Source organism: Nothoprocta perdicaria, unplaced genomic scaffold, assembly GCF_003342845.1.
Source record: "Nothoprocta perdicaria isolate Ctin4 unplaced genomic scaffold, notPer1 scaffold_143, whole genome shotgun sequence".
NCBI lineage: Eukaryota > Metazoa > Chordata > Aves > Tinamiformes > Tinamidae > Nothoprocta > Nothoprocta perdicaria.
In genome coordinates, this window is record NW_020454572.1 from 290,634 (window position 1) to 305,223 (window position 14,590).

Below are 14,590 nucleotides of genomic sequence, written 5' to 3' on the forward strand. Positions count from 1 at the left end.
GGCCCCGTCCCGCCCCCGCCGCACGTCGCCATGGAGCCGCCATAAACAGGCGGCGCCCGGCGCGCCCCGCGCTTCAGTGCGCGGCGCCCGGAGGTGAGAGCGGCCGCGGGGACACGCGGGGACACGGGGGGCACCGCGGGACGGGGGGGCCGGGGCCAGGGAGAGGGGCCAGGGCAGCTCGAGGAGCAGGAGAGGGGTCGCGGTGCATTCCTGCTGCAAGGAGCTGCCCGAGGGTTGCTGTCACCCCGCAGCTTCTGGCCATCCCTTGCTCCATCCCTTGCTCCATCCCCTGCTCCATCCCATCCCTGCGTGGCCTCAGGGACGTGCACGGCCGCATCCCTCCTGCTGCCCCTCTCCGTGCGTGTGGTCACCGGGCCCCTCTGCACCCCCTGCTCGCAGCAGCGCCATGGCCGCGAGCGCCGAGGCGGCCGCTCTGGAGGAGAGTTTCCGCAAGTTCGCCATCTACGGCGACACCAAGGCCACGGGGCAAGAAATGAACGGGAAGAACTGGGCCAAGCTCTGCAAAGACTGCAAGGTGAGCGACGGCAAAAGCGTCACCAGCACCGACGTGGACATCGTCTTCTCCAAGGTGAAGTAAGTGGCTTTGCTTCTCGGGGCTGCTGGGGGGCCRGGGATACCCACAGCTATGGGCTATGGTCTCTCCTGTGTTGTCCTCAGYAGGGGAGCCTGGAGGGCTGAGTGCCTCTCTGATGCCGGGCTTGAAAAACACAATAATAAATGAACTTGAGTCTTGGAGGGCGGGAGGCTCAGGCTGTGTCCCTGCCTCAGCCCCCAGGCATCACGGTGGGCTGGGCTGGCTCTCCTGGGCCTTTGTGCTTCCATCGAGCAAGAAGAGGCTGCAGGAGGAGGGAGCTGGGGCTCTCCCATGTGACAGCCCAGCCCATCTGCCGCAGCCTGCAGTGCACTAGGCGTTGGCCGAGTCATTCCCGCCCTCTCCATCTTGCTGGGCCCCGCGCCCACCAGCTCTTGCCTTTCCCTAGCTTATGTCTCCAGGGAGAGCTCATCCTAGTCAGGCTGCTASTTAGTACCCTTGCAGCCCCTGTGGACATTTAGGATGGGGCACAGCCCAGCCTTGGTCCTAGCAGGCTGCACCTGGTCCTGGGTGAGGAGTTCTGCTCCCTTGCTCTTCACCTCCCTGTTTGGTCCCAGAGCAGGAAGGTGCTGGGGGCTGCTTTCTGGCTCTTGTGGACACCTGATGCTGCTCCATGGGTCACCTGGTTCCCCCAGTTGTGCTGGGAAGGTGGCCTCCACATGGGCCACACAGAGGGACGTGGCAGCTGGAACACCTCCAGGTGCCTCTCAGTGACCTGATTTGAGGCTTGGGGTGGGGGTCCTGGAGAGGGATCCCAGCGGAGGCAGCTGGTTCTCCACCCATCATCTCCTCTGCACCCTGTGCTCAGGTGTGCTGTTCCYCTCTGGCTCAACCAAGAGGACCTGAGCACCAGGATGCCTTCAGCTGCTGCAGTGTTCAAGAGAGGAGGAGCAGGGAGGGRGGCTCTGCTTGTTCTTCTGCACTTGTCTAGACCAGCTGTGAACCTGCCAGGGGAAAGAGGGTGCTTTGGGGTCCCATGCAGGGCTGGGGCAGTGGTAATGGGTGCCCCCCTCTTCCCAGCACACAGGCCCCAGGGCACTTGCTTGGAGTGGTGGGGTTTTGACCCAGGGACTTGATGGSTGAGCCGCTGCCGGAGCTCAGCGCCTGCTGTCCCGGGCCAGGCTCCTGCCAAGAGTGCCCTGGAGAGAGCTCCCTTTTAGGGGTGGATGAGGGGCTCAAAATGCTCTGCTGGGGGAAAGAAAAAGCCAGGGCCTCCTTGGAGGCTGCAGAGGTGCAGCCCGAGGAGGAGCTTGCGGGAGCTGAGGGCCTGGCCCCTGTGCTTGCAGGGGGAAGACAGCCCGTGTCATCAATTACGAGGAGTTCAAGAAGGCCCTGGAGGAGCTGGCTCCCAAGAGATTTAAGGACAAAAGCAAAGAGGAGGCATACGAAGCCATCTGCCAGCTGGTGGCAGGGAAGGAGCCCGTCAACGTGGGTGTCACTGTGAGTGCCAGGGCGCCTCGCTCCCCGGGCTGGTGGTGAGGGCAGGATGGAGCTGTACGTGGTGCTCAGCACTGTGCTGGGGAGACCCGTGGCCCTGGGTGGAACCTGGTGGGAGGGAGTTGGGACAGATGCCCAGGAGGGCACTGGAGAAGGGGATTACACAGGTCCAGTGAGTGCTGCGGGGATGGAGGGATCCCCTGTGGGTCTTGGACCCGCATGGGGCAAGGGAGGAGGGGATGGGGAGCAGGGGGAGCCCCCTTGCCTGACTCCCTTGGCTCCCCTTGCCGCCGCAGAAAGCCAAGAACGTGGGAGCCGTGGAGAGACTGACRGACACCTCCAAGTACACGGGCTCGCACAAGGAGCGCTTCGACGAGAGCGGCAAGGGCAAGGGCAAGAGCGGCCGGGAGAACATCGTGGACACCAGCGGCTACGTCAGCGCCTACAAGAACGCGGGCACCTATGACGCCAAAGTGAAGAAGTAGGGAGGGCRGCCCAGGGCACCCACCTGCCCCGGTCCCCGCACACCGGGGCTTCGGTCATGTCAGCCTTGGGACGTGCCCTTGTGCTAGAGGGCCCCGGGGGGCAGYGCTGGGCCCGGCCCCAGGCTGCCGGGCCGCTGCTCGCCCAGCGCTGATGTGATTCGAAGGTGGCTGGGCCGCGTGCTCTGCCCCGCGTGTATCCGTGCTGTGTTGTGAGCCGTGTCCCTCCTGCTGGTACTAACGGGCCCTCTCCCCTCCTGCCCTGCACCGGGGCAGCTCCTGCCGTACTAACAACACTCCTCCCTGGGGCTTCCTGTGCCCTGCTGGCTCCGGAGCCTTCCCTACCTCAGCCTTGGCCCTCAGGGCGCCCTCCCCGCCAGCCCCGCTGGCGGTCGCTGCCTTTCTCCCCTACAGACCTCCAGGGCCCCGCGTTCCTGCCCGTACCAACACCACGGCCTTCTCTTCCCCACGTCGCCATGGGGCTGCCGGGCTTGGCCGTGCTCTCCTGCTGGGGGCGGGCACCGGGCGCAGGCCGGGCTCAGTGCTGGGGCTGAAGGGCTCCTCCAGGACACGCTCCGCTGGGGATCACGCGGGGCGCCCTGCATGCACCCCCAGGAGAGCTGACCCGCGCACGCTTCGTGTTCCTCTGCCRCCGCCACAGGCCTCCCGCGCCCTCGCGTGGCTTCCTGCTGCCTTTGAGAAGCTCAAGCCAAAGGAGCCTGCAGCCCTCCATGCTGTAACATGGCTCTGCAATAAAGCCCTGCTAGTCCTGACGCGGTTGGCGTGGCTGTGTGGTGGGCACGAGCAGCGCGGTGCCGCGGGGCTCCGGCACGGTGGCTCCCGGCTCCCGGCAGCTCCGGGCCGGCCCCGAGTTGCCTGAGCAACCAGCAGGACACAAACAGTGAGCGCCTGGCTCCGGCTGCCGCTCTGTTTGCAACCAAACACACGAGTTCCTGGTAACGGGCCCCGGGAGCGGGCGCTGCGCGGAGCCAGGCTTTGCTGCCACCAGCAACGTGGGTGAGGTGGCGGTGACACCGAGGGACGTGGCTGCTGCAGCWGAGCTCCTGGTGCTCCCTGTGGCCACCCTGGGCAGGCAAAGAGCCAGGGTGGTGGGAAGAAGGGGTTGCTGCACTGTCGGGGTGGCCAGGCTGGGCCACGGGTGCTCTGAACTAGAGCCCTGCGGGTCTCTGGCTGTGTCTCCTGTTAGGGGCTGGGCTCCCAGCTCCAGTTATTTTGTGGATGTCTCAGCACAGGAGCCAAATCATCAGCCTCTGTSCTGGGCCCAAGCGGCAGGGGCTGTGCCCAGGACACACACGTGTCTCCCTCTTGGGACTTACCCGTTCCTTGCTGTGCAGCTCCCACACCTGCTTTTTAAAAAACAGGCCCTCTAAGCAGCTGTTTTGTTCCAGTATTAACCTCAGCTCACAAACTGGGCTAGGGAACAGTGCCCAGTGTAGAGGGTTATCCTCCCTTTGAGCAAGCCTGAGTGCTCGTGTCTGGTGGGGAAGGGGATCTGAGCCCCTAAATGCCCTTCTGCAGCCCGAGTGCAGCTAATGCTGTTCCTCCTCAAAAAAATTCAGTGCTTGGGGCTGTGATTCCCTGCTCCCTCCAGTGCCCCTGTGCAGCTGTGGGAGGCAGAATTCCCAGGGCAAGGCAGCATCCTGCTCCCTAGATGCCAGTGCAAGTGCCATCCTGCCCTGCTGTCCTCAGCCASCAGTGTTTGGGGAAGGGGTGAGTGTGTCAGGGCGTGCAAGGAGCCATCACACCAATCCCGGGCTCCCCTCACCTCTCCTGAGCCTCACAACAGCCTTGGAGACCACGTTGGCTGGGCAGCAGCCCTCACCTCCCTGGGAGCAGGGATGCTCCCGGCCTTCTTGGCAGYGGGAATAGCTAAGCACAAGCTTGGGCACACGGGGCTCCTGGCAGAGACAGAAAAGCACAGGCTGGTTTCGCTACAGAATCTTCCCAAAGGGCAGAAGGGCTTTGTTAGCTGGATGCCCTAGAAGTTCAATAATTGGCACTGGGATTTGATGGGCTTTYGATACCAGGACATCAAGACCAGGGAGGTGATATCTGCCTGACTCTAAGGGAACAGGCAGATCTCCCTGGGAAGCTGGTGGAGCGAATTTTCCTGGGGGTAATTTTTCAAGCATATGAGTCATAGAGGACTTACCCTTTCTGTCCTGCCTAGGAGCACACGGATGAATGGATGGACATTGCTGGTCCAAATGTCCTGCTCTTTTGTGGCCTAATTGACATTTGCTTGGAGAGGAACACAGGAAAAGAACAGCACGCACACACGAGCATAAATGTGAGCTGCAGATGGTGGCACAACAGGACAGGGTTCACTTCCACAGTGAGCATCTTTCTACTCTCAACTACTCTCCTTCCATGCAGATCCTTGGCCCTGAGCCAAGCCAACAGCCTCCTCATCCSACTGTAATTGAATTCCTTCTTTTATCCCTGTCTCTTTTACTGTAAGACCGATGGCCAACGTGGCCAGAAACACTAAAGAGCATTAAGAGCATTAAGACTAACTAAAGAGTCTTGCATTCAGCAAGACTCAGAGAGCAGCCCAGGTCCTGGTGAATCAACCATTTTCTCAGGAGTAAAAACCTAAATCTGGGACTAGAGCTTCAAATACTCACAGTCAGTGCCRTGAGCTGCTGGTCTCACCCCAGGGCTTACAATATTTCACCTCTGGTTACWAACTGGCAGCACCATGCTGGGGTCCTGATTCAGTTCAAATTTAGAGGGAATCGAAGCAACTGTRTCATCTTCCCAGCATGGCATGGTTTCAGAGAGAATTTTATTATACAATGCTCATCCTCATATTTCTCTTAATAACATAAATGGGACAGAAATGCAAGAACACTGGTACTCAGATGTTATTAGGGCTTTGGGGGAAAGCTGAAGTAGGAAGWTAAGAACGTGGTAAAAGCAAATATTAGATTCAGCCTCTTTAAATGCATGCATGACATTTCAGTCGATACAAAACGGACCACAATCCATTCTTACTGTCTGTCTGCTTCCCTTTACAGAGGGCAATTGCATAACTGCTCTGTRCTGCGGTACTGACCAGGGCTGTGCGCCGGTGGTCCCGGAGCAGCTCTCTCCAGGGGGGGAGATCTCCCACGAGTGCTGCACCTTTCAGAAGGAAGCGGTGTTCTGTGAACAGCAGGACTGTTCTCTTTGTTCAACTGTTGCATCAGGAAGTTGTTTGTAGACAGCAAAGACCTGGGCAAGGTTGTTGCACAAAAACAAGATGGAAGTGGTGACTACAGCAGAGGGAGCCTGCTGTGATCGGAAAGATGTTTACAAATGTAATATGCTGGCTTCCATTTATTCAAATTCACATTTTGAAAGTTGAAATTGTATTTATAGTTCTGTATTTCAAGACAACTACGGCTGTGCTTCAGTTTAAGATTTCATAGATAATGAAATCCTGATAGTTACCTGATGGTAACCATTCAAAACGTGCTCTAGAGATTAACAGCATGTGTTAAGACACCTGGAAGCAAACCAAGAGGGTGCTGTGATTGCAAAAGGCATCTCCTGTCTCTGATTTTGACCTGAGATACCTTTTAAAAGAATTAAAAGGTTTCATCAGGCTCACTCATCAAACTGGCATTTTAATATCTTGGCTGGAGAATTTGTAGTAGTTCCAGCCGTGTGAACCTTGCAGTGCTTGATAACAATCATTTATTATTTGCCCTGAAACACTTACCCCTAATTGTTTGTCTTTTTGTCCACGGTTTTTATGGTGCAGCATTAATATTAAAAACAAAATAGTATTATCATTTTGCCCTCCTTGGTGCAGCACTCCAAGGACCCAACTCGAGACTTGTCAGCCATGCAGCCTCTGTGCCATTTACCTCTCTCAGACATGATTAATGGCGATGTCTTTTGTAATTAATTAAGGACTGAAGCACATTTTCTGAGCCAGGAGCATTAATATTTAACGAGTAGAGATCAAGCTGCGCTGAGGAGGACACTGCCTACCCTGGGCCTGCAGAGGAGGCTTGGGGAGAGGCTGGGGCTGCTGCAGACCAGCGGCTAACCCACCACTAACCTCATGTTGCAGAGCAGGGGAGGAGGTGCAAAATACAGGGCAGTGGAGGACTGCACTGTTTCCTTTAGAAGGCAATTGCAAAATTCAATTTCAATTTCATAAATATTTATAAATATCTTTTCCCTACAACACATACTTCCAGCAGCCAATTCCTCCTGCAGGTCAGTGGTATCTTACCACCTCCCTTGGTAGAGGCAGCTGAGAAGAGGCTACTCAGGCACTCGCTGTGGACCAGCTCATGTGCCAGAGCTTTGAATTCATCAATTTTTGTACCAGTGCAGTGAGTATTGCAATAAACACAGTGGCAGGCTGTGTACCGTACCTCTGGCTGTCCTGCAGCAGAGCCACAGTCTCCTGAAGTCTGTTCAGCTGTTTTAACTCCAGCTTTAGAAATTCTACTTGGAAACTCAGCTGCTCATTTTTCCAAAGCAAGTCATCTGAAGGAAACACAACGAGATGGGTAGCATGAAATCAGAAAGAAACTTCTAAATGAGATTTTAACTTAAAAAAACCCACAGCCTCAAAATAACTCACTAACACACATCCTGCAACTCAGAACCACATTCCTGAGTCGGAAGCAGGATCCAGGGCACTGATATCTAGGGCCTCTGCTATGGCCAGGTCAGAGCAGCAGCTGAGATCTGCTTGGCCATGAAACCTGTGAGGCTCTTTCAGATTTTGCAGYACTTCTTCCCATTGTAGGGGACACTCCATTTGACACCGGGTGAATGGAGATTAACTTTGGGACTACTGTCAGCTCATCTGTCTGAGAGCTAGGTACAGACAGAAAATACTGGAAAAATCTGGAATTTCTCTGGAAAATACACTGGAATTCATGTGTTGGTCCTTTGACAGTCAGTCAAGGCACCCACTACAGTGTCACAGCTCAGATGGGTTCCCTCATCCTTGTGGTCTTGTTCTTGCTGCACAATGAATCAAACCTCTTGGAAGAGTCATAGATGGCAAAGCTGGATCCTGCARTAACATCAGCCCGTTGATTTGTGCCAGTGATTGGGAGATTAATAAAGCCACCATTAACCTGATTTACCACAGGCCAGGTGGCTCTAAATGAATCCTGGCTCTAAATGAATCCATTTCTAAGAGAACAGCTTGTACAGCTGAGAGGGAAAAGACCTCAAGGACACTCTTAACCATTCACAACTCTCATAATAACATGTGTACCTGCAAGGAGAAAAGAAAAATACTTTCAAAACATATTCTGATGATAAACTGAAGGTAGGCAGTGTGACCCTACCATATGTAGGCGCTTGATTTCTTCGGATGTGATGATTCGAAGCAGCAGTCTGATCCATGTCTTGGAACTTGGAAGCTGGCATTTGGCTCTCCTCCAGTCCTTTAACTGGCTGCTGCATCGTATAACCCATTAGTGATGAGACAAGACAAAAAATAAATGCAGAAACAAAATGAAGSTAATTAACAAAATGATGTCATTAAGAGAAATGAAACACTTTTCTACACTTCTGCCCAGTAAGTTGCTAGGAATCTTGCCTTAAGTGATAAATAAAAATGGGTGTAATGTGGTTGTTTGTTTAAGCACCCTCTTTTGTCATCACTTTGAAGCATTTGTTTGAAACACACTCCCAAGAAAAACAAAAGTATTTTCAAAGCATGACTACGTAGGTATATGAAAAGTAACCTAAACAAACAGTAATATTAAAAACACAAAAAGATATTCAGGCATTTTGGCAGACAGCTCAGATGATGTCAGAAAACAAATCTAAACAGCAATGTTTCTATGGATTTTTTTTTTTTAGCACTTAACTGGAAACACATTTGAGCTTTAGATTTTAGACTATATCCCCTCAGCATCTGCAGTGCTCTCTGTTCATGACCCATTTTAGTCTCAAGAGTATGAGGCTGTGGGGCAGAAGAGGGGAGAGCAGCAGCAGCATCCAGCTCTCCTCTTGGCCACAGGTTTATGCTTGGGAAAGTCACATCACTTGGCTGTCCTGATTCTCCTTGGGCTCCTTGCCAGCAGACTACAAGGTGAGGCACAAAATCAAAAGAAACCCTCTCCATTTAGCTATTGGATGGCTCACTCTTTCTACCCTCATAAATCCAGTTCTACTGAAACAGAGTTGCAAGAGAAAGGAAGAGTCCAGCGTGGAATTGCATGACAACCGGTTGACCTTGGAGCTCTTCTCTAGGTGGACTACATAGGTTTTGAATTTCTGTCAGGGAGGGCATCTCATTGAACACTGGCATCTCACTTCTTCAGCGAGTGTGCTAGAGAGAGCAAGATCCACTTAAAAAAAGGGAAAAAAGAAGGAAAGACCAGTCTTCCACTGAGTCAAGAGGTGATTTGTTTTGATGCACGCTGTAGACATGCTTAGATCCAGCTTGAACAGGGGAGTAGCAACACAAGTAGAAGCAGGGTAGAGGAACAAGATCATCTCTGWCCACAGCAGGCTGCAATAAAATCAGATTAGAACATGAAACTGCAGCTAAAAAGCATGTGTTTCATCTGAGAAATGTAGTAATTTGAGCATCTATGGCATGTAGCCCTGAACAGAAGGATGACAAGGAAACCCAGTTGCTAGAAGCCTGGCTGTGGAGTTGACAGACCCAGATCTTTTCAGGCTTAGACGTGAGRCAAAATCAGCATAAACAGGATTGCAGAGCCAAGGAAATGAGTGTATTTGCTATTTGTTTTCCTGTAGACCAGAGGAGGATGATCGTTAGCTGAACAGCTCCTCTCTGTGGCAGCTAACTATGCAGCACAGAGCCTGTCWGCTAAACTACAGTGGAAAGGGACACAAGATTTGGACAGAATCCCATGGGACACTACTGGCAAAGCCATTAGAAAGAGGATTAGCAAGGAGGTGCACATGGATCCCACTAACCATGAGAAGCAAAGGCTTTGAAATGCTTGTTAAGGTCAGCAAGACGCTGGTTCATTTGTCTACCCCAGTCTAAAGGCAAAAACAAGTCTGAGCTTCCTGACTTGTTGATCTCCCAACAAGGGGAAGCCCAAGCCCCATCTACAGCTGCTCAGAGATTTGGCAAATAAAAGGCTTGCTGTGAAACAGCAGATCAGTGAACAGATCAGCAGATCAGTGTTGCAGACCACAAGATCTGAGGCTCAGCAAACTTCTACAAAGTCCAAAATAGGGCAGCCCGGGGACCTCCTGGGGATCCAACGCTTCCCTCGCTCCTGGCTCCAGGCTATAATGAAGCACCCATATTTCAAGGTGCCACTAATTTGATTCTTCGCAGAAGAACCAGTCTGTTGATTGAAAATACAGGGCCAGAAACCCCACTGGAGGCAGCACGGCTCCTTGTAATTAAATCAGGTGATTCATCTTTCCATAATTTCATTAATAGAAGGAAATCTTCCTTATTAAGAAGTTCACATTCGGCTGCTTGTCTTCATTTGGCATAACCACAGACATGTGGACAGAGAGCTAAAAGCACCTACCGTAGCARTACTGGTTCTATCAAACTGCTCAGTGTATTTCAGTTGGGTCCTCTGAACTTTGGAATCAGTTCTAGCTAAGGTTGAGGAGCTGTGTCCAGCTGGTAGGTGAAGAGCATGCGKTGAAGCAGGACAAGCCACCAAATGCAAAAGCAGGTTTTGGGCTGGAACTGCAGAGATAGAAATAGTTTTTAAATAAATTAAAGGACTGTATTTTCCTGGTCATTAAGTGGCACCAGAGCAAAGCTGGAAGCTCTTCTGTTTGCATTCTTTCCTGGTTGCAAGTTAAGGAGAAAAAAAGAGAATCTCAAACCTTTTATGAAAACTGAAAATCTGTTCAAGGGTTTTTTTGTGTGTGGTTCAAATAGAAATGTTTGACCTCAATATGATCTTTATATTGCAAAAATATCTGAACTAAGTTTGTTTCTCAAAGGCAAATCAGGAAGTTCTGGGTGGAAAATGCTAAAGCATCTCGTTCCAATAACTTATGAATTTCCGAAAAAATATCTAAAGAGAATTTTATTGAAAATTAGCTTTTCCTATGAAAAAAATAATAAGATTAATACACTGATTTTTGAAAAGAGACATATTCTAGAACAAAATGGGAGCTATTATCAYTCTGAAGAGAGCAGAACAAGGCCCTTAAGGTCTAACAGATACATGGAAATATAAATTGGAAGAATAATATAAATTTAAATATAAATTGGAAGAAAGCAGAGAGATGTTTCTAAGGTTTTTCCATATATCTGAAAACTTACCAAGAAAATCCTTGTTAAACAGAAGAGATCCAGATCCATTCCAGTGAYGATCTACTAATTCCAGGAGCTGCTGTAGAACAGCTGTAACCTGGGATGCTTTTTCAGGTCTGGTGGGACTGTGACTTTCTGTGACACCAGGACGGTGACTCAACTCACTGGGAAAAGACTAATGAGAGAAAGYCAAAGCTTAATTAGTGCCTGTAGCACATCTGCACGTACCTCCTGCCTTGGCTGGATGCATCTATCAGCTGTTTATACTTTCATTTTTCCAGGAGGACACAAAGAAGTCAGGTACTTGGCATTTTCTACAGTGTTTTATTAGCAATGTCACTAGTGTCCCTAGATTTATTAGGGGACCTCTTGCTCTCTCTCAGACTCATTTATATAACCAAGAAGAGCATGAATTCCCTGAGACCAGTCTGCCTGCAGTTATTGCTTTTTAAAAGAAATGGGCTRTTTTGTATTCTTTACAGAGCTTGTTTGACTAGGAGATGTTACATTAACATCTCATTTTTCACATAAGCACRTCTGAAGAGCAAATATGACAACCTGTAATACACTTGCCTCCTTATGTGAGTCCTTGAAGCAATGTTTAGGAGACATCAGTAAATGCAGGCTCTCATTTTGCTTGTAGTCCTCTCTCGAATAGTTTGAGGACCTRCTGGCTGCAGCTTCTTTGGCCTTGCCAGGCACTGAGGATAACATTGTGGCTCTCATTGCTACAGGCTGTGAGCTCTCCTGGAACGCACCGGCTGGTAAGGAGTGAAGCTTTGAAGTTGGATCATTGAAGCTTGCAGATAAAGTAGAAAAATGGTTGTCTAGCAGAGCATAATTCTGGTAGGGGTATGTGCTGGTGTGCAGATCTGTGAGGAAGAGAAAAAAGGCAAAGCAGATCAATTTTCTCCAAATTTTTATCCTTGTTCTCCTCTCTGAAGTGACTGACGCAGCCGCAAAGTGGTGGACAGGATGGTAATATTGAGGCACAAGTCTTCAAAGCTATACAGGGGATTAATCCCATCTAATCACCAGTGTCCTGCTAATTTTTAACATTAATTAGTCACCCTAATACCTTCAGGCATCTGTGTTTGACTGCCTGTTGCTGGGAAAGCCATTGAAGACCATCAGGTGCAAGGGGACCACTGAGGCAGAGTTCAGAAGAGCACAGGTACTTCCTAGGTAAACTGCAAACCTTTATKAAAAATATTGTGTTAAAAGACAGCTTAGTTTAATGCAGACACTCAATTTTTTGCAGGTACACTCAACTCTTTGCAGGTACTGACTTAGGGGAASATTCAAGGAAAATGGGCTTCATTTCACTTGCAAGAAATTCTGCTTACACAGTTGTGAGTGTAACATAAACTACACACTGCAAGACATAGACACTTGTCCTTGAGGAGTCCTGTGTTCACCYGCACAAATATTAAATCTCTTCAGGTGTCTGAAGAAGGCTGAAAACGAGCAGCTTGCTGCCCAGGAGAGCTAYCTTGAGTGTTCAGCACCAAGCTAGCACTCCATCACAGATATGGGCTACAAYTTTAATGTATATTCATGTGTTCAAATGAGATTCTTCACTTAACGGGCACTGGTTCTTCACCAGTTTTTGCAATCTGGCTATTCAGGGATAGTCTACTCCACAAACTGGACCCCTGCCCACATCAGAGAGCAAATATACTATACAGTATATTTATTTGTTCAGAAGAGTCTTCGTATTTTATTATACCTGAGCTCATTTTGAAGGGACTTGTGCTGTTATTCCCTGCCTCGGTGTGCAGTGGTGCTGCATCCCCACTGGAGCTCTGCAGAGATGCCTTCATTTCCTCAGCAAGCTTCCCACCGTAATCTCTGTGGCCCGTGCAGATTTTGTCAGCCTGCATTTTCTTCACAAAGTCTTTGTGCTGAGCAGTTGAGGTCAGGGAGACGTGCTCAAAATTGTCCAAGCCGCCCAGCTTTGTGTYGCTGCGAAGCTTGCACGAGTCAATTGTATTTGTGTCATTCAGATTCARTCTCTTTGCAGATGACGTTTCCTGGCCAAGCTCATAAATACCAGCCTTTTGTATTGTGTCCCTCTCTGAGGAGGAGTCTAAGATCTTGCTGTCTGAGAAAACCACCCGGTACCCTCCTTTGGTGAGCCCTGATCTTATCTTGTCTGGGGAGCGCAAGGATGAACGCAGTTGAGAGGGTGACGATAGGTGTTTCTGCTCTGGAAAGAAAATAAAACCTCTAAGTATGAAGGATGAAACTAAAAAACTGCAAAATATTCCCTTAAAGTGCCGTTCAGAATATTTCAGAATATTTCAGAATATTTAAGGTTGGAAGGGACCTCTACAGATCATCTAGTCCAACCTTCCCGCTCAAGCAGGCCGTTAGATTTATGTTTTCCTTCCAACTTTAGGCGAGATAAATAAATTGGAACTATTACCAGCGCCACATACTGCCATCCACAATGATGCTAAGATTGAGTTGTGCAAGGAGACCAATACTTAAGTGACTGCCCAAGCCACTTAAGTMGGTTGTGAGAAAGCTGGAATCAGTGTAGAAAAATCATGTTGATATTCCATCGAGGGAATAAAGAGGATATTAAATTTCCCACCATTATGAGGGCAAAACAGTCACCTGCTTCCAAGCGACTGTCATTCACCAGCTGCCTTTCTGAAACTTCTTCCTTCTGAAAAAAAAAAAAATAATGGAAATGTCACCAAATCAGGAGCTGCACATTCACGCGTGGGCTCCAACCCGCTCACATCACAGAAGTATTTACAAGCTTGAAGACAGGGATGATATTTACACACCATTTATTACACAAAGGTTTCTACAGATGTGCACAAGGCGTAAGAATTCAAATATATAATTTCAAGACCAGGGAATTACTATGGATCGTTTTTCGGAGCTGTCAGTCCCACCATCCCCACTCAGGGCAGCCCAAGGGGGTCTTCGTTACCTGTTTGCCTTGCTTGAAGTTGTACTGCTTGCTGTCCACCACAGAACTGCTGCCCTCCATCGCTGAAACGGAATTAAAAACGCCTTATGTTACTTATCTGGGGCTTGTTTCTGCAGCAAAAGGGTGGTTATTGGAAGCAGTGACAATTTTTACGGGTGTCTTGGAGGAACAGAGGTTTCTCTTGGGTTCAAGAGAAGTATTTGAGCCCAAGAGAAGCCAAATTTCTCATAGGCGCCAAGAAAAAATAAAAATATTTGGRTATTTTTGTATCTTGTAATCATAAAGCCCGGTTTAAAACTCCTCACTTGAGAAACCTACAAATGTTGCCTGCTAGTTAGGAAGAACCAGGTAATGAGCTGTCACATTCTAGGTTTTCTTTGCTTTTTCTTATTCTTCAAGGCAAAACAGTTAATGGTTTGGCAACTAAGCCCCTCAAGAGCAGGCCAAGCTTGGGGCCACGCTTAAAGCAGTGAGAACACGCTGTTTGTAAGTGGAAGAGTGGATTTAAACGGGACGTGGCAAAACGCTCTCTCCGGGGAGCTACATTTTAATGCATTTAAATCAAGTTGAGGCCGGCCCTTCCCGGATCGCTGTGGAAATCATCCGTGTACTTTTCGGACACGCGACGCCCGGCGCTCGGGGCGGTCACCGCGCCGCTCGTCCTCCTTGTCCTCCTCCTCGTCCTCGTGGCTGCTCCCTGCGCATGGCGAGCCCGGCCGCCCGCTCGGGAGCAGCTTCGAGGGCCGCTCGGAAGGAGCCGTGAAGTCACAATCGCCTTCTCCCCCGGCCATGGAAGCCCAGGGAGCCCCGCGCCGAGGGCGGCCACGCCGCGAGGCCGCCGCCCCGCGCCGCTA

At 50.3% G+C, this 14,590-nt stretch overlaps 3 protein-coding genes across 4 annotated transcripts in view; 1 reads left to right on the plus strand and 2 right to left on the minus strand.

Moving 5' to 3' along the window:
- Positions 1 to 3,305, plus strand: part of TPPP3 (tubulin polymerization promoting protein family member 3) — a 4,359-nt gene extending 1,054 nt beyond the window's left edge. Inside the window, exons 1-4 of one of the 2 annotated variants that reach the window (XM_026034401.1) lie at positions 88 to 93; positions 403 to 594; positions 1,900 to 2,053; positions 2,347 to 3,305. In XM_026034401.1, coding sequence (XP_025890186.1) covers positions 407 to 594; positions 1,900 to 2,053; positions 2,347 to 2,535 — 531 coding nt within the window. In that variant the 5' untranslated portion in view covers positions 88 to 93; positions 403 to 406 and the 3' untranslated portion in view covers positions 2,536 to 3,305. Of the gene's footprint in view, positions 1 to 87; positions 94 to 399; positions 595 to 1,899; positions 2,054 to 2,346 lie in introns of those variants that run through there. The other variant, XM_026034400.1, reaches the window with a different exon arrangement.
- A 2,079-nt stretch (positions 3,306 to 5,384) lies between these two features.
- LOC112943186 (leucine-rich repeat-containing protein 36-like) lies at positions 5,385 to 7,977 on the minus strand. Its single transcript, XM_026034322.1, has 3 exons — positions 7,860 to 7,977; positions 6,927 to 7,041; positions 5,385 to 5,769 (listed from the first exon to the last, which is right to left on the minus strand). Exons 1-3 carry the CDS (start codon positions 7,975 to 7,977, stop codon positions 5,568 to 5,570), a joined length of 435 nt encoding a protein of 144 aa, XP_025890107.1. The 3' UTR covers positions 5,385 to 5,567.
- Positions 7,978 to 9,960: 1,983 nt separating this feature from the next.
- LOC112943187 (leucine-rich repeat-containing protein 36-like) lies at positions 9,961 to 14,527 on the minus strand. The gene is made up of 7 exons (XM_026034323.1): positions 14,386 to 14,527; positions 13,737 to 13,798; positions 13,412 to 13,463; positions 12,519 to 12,998; positions 11,363 to 11,661; positions 10,799 to 10,964; positions 9,961 to 10,210 (listed from the first exon to the last, which is right to left on the minus strand). Exons 1-7 carry the CDS (start codon positions 14,525 to 14,527, stop codon positions 9,975 to 9,977), a joined length of 1,437 nt encoding a protein of 478 aa, XP_025890108.1. The 3' UTR covers positions 9,961 to 9,974.
- Positions 14,528 to 14,590: the final 63 nt, after the last annotated feature.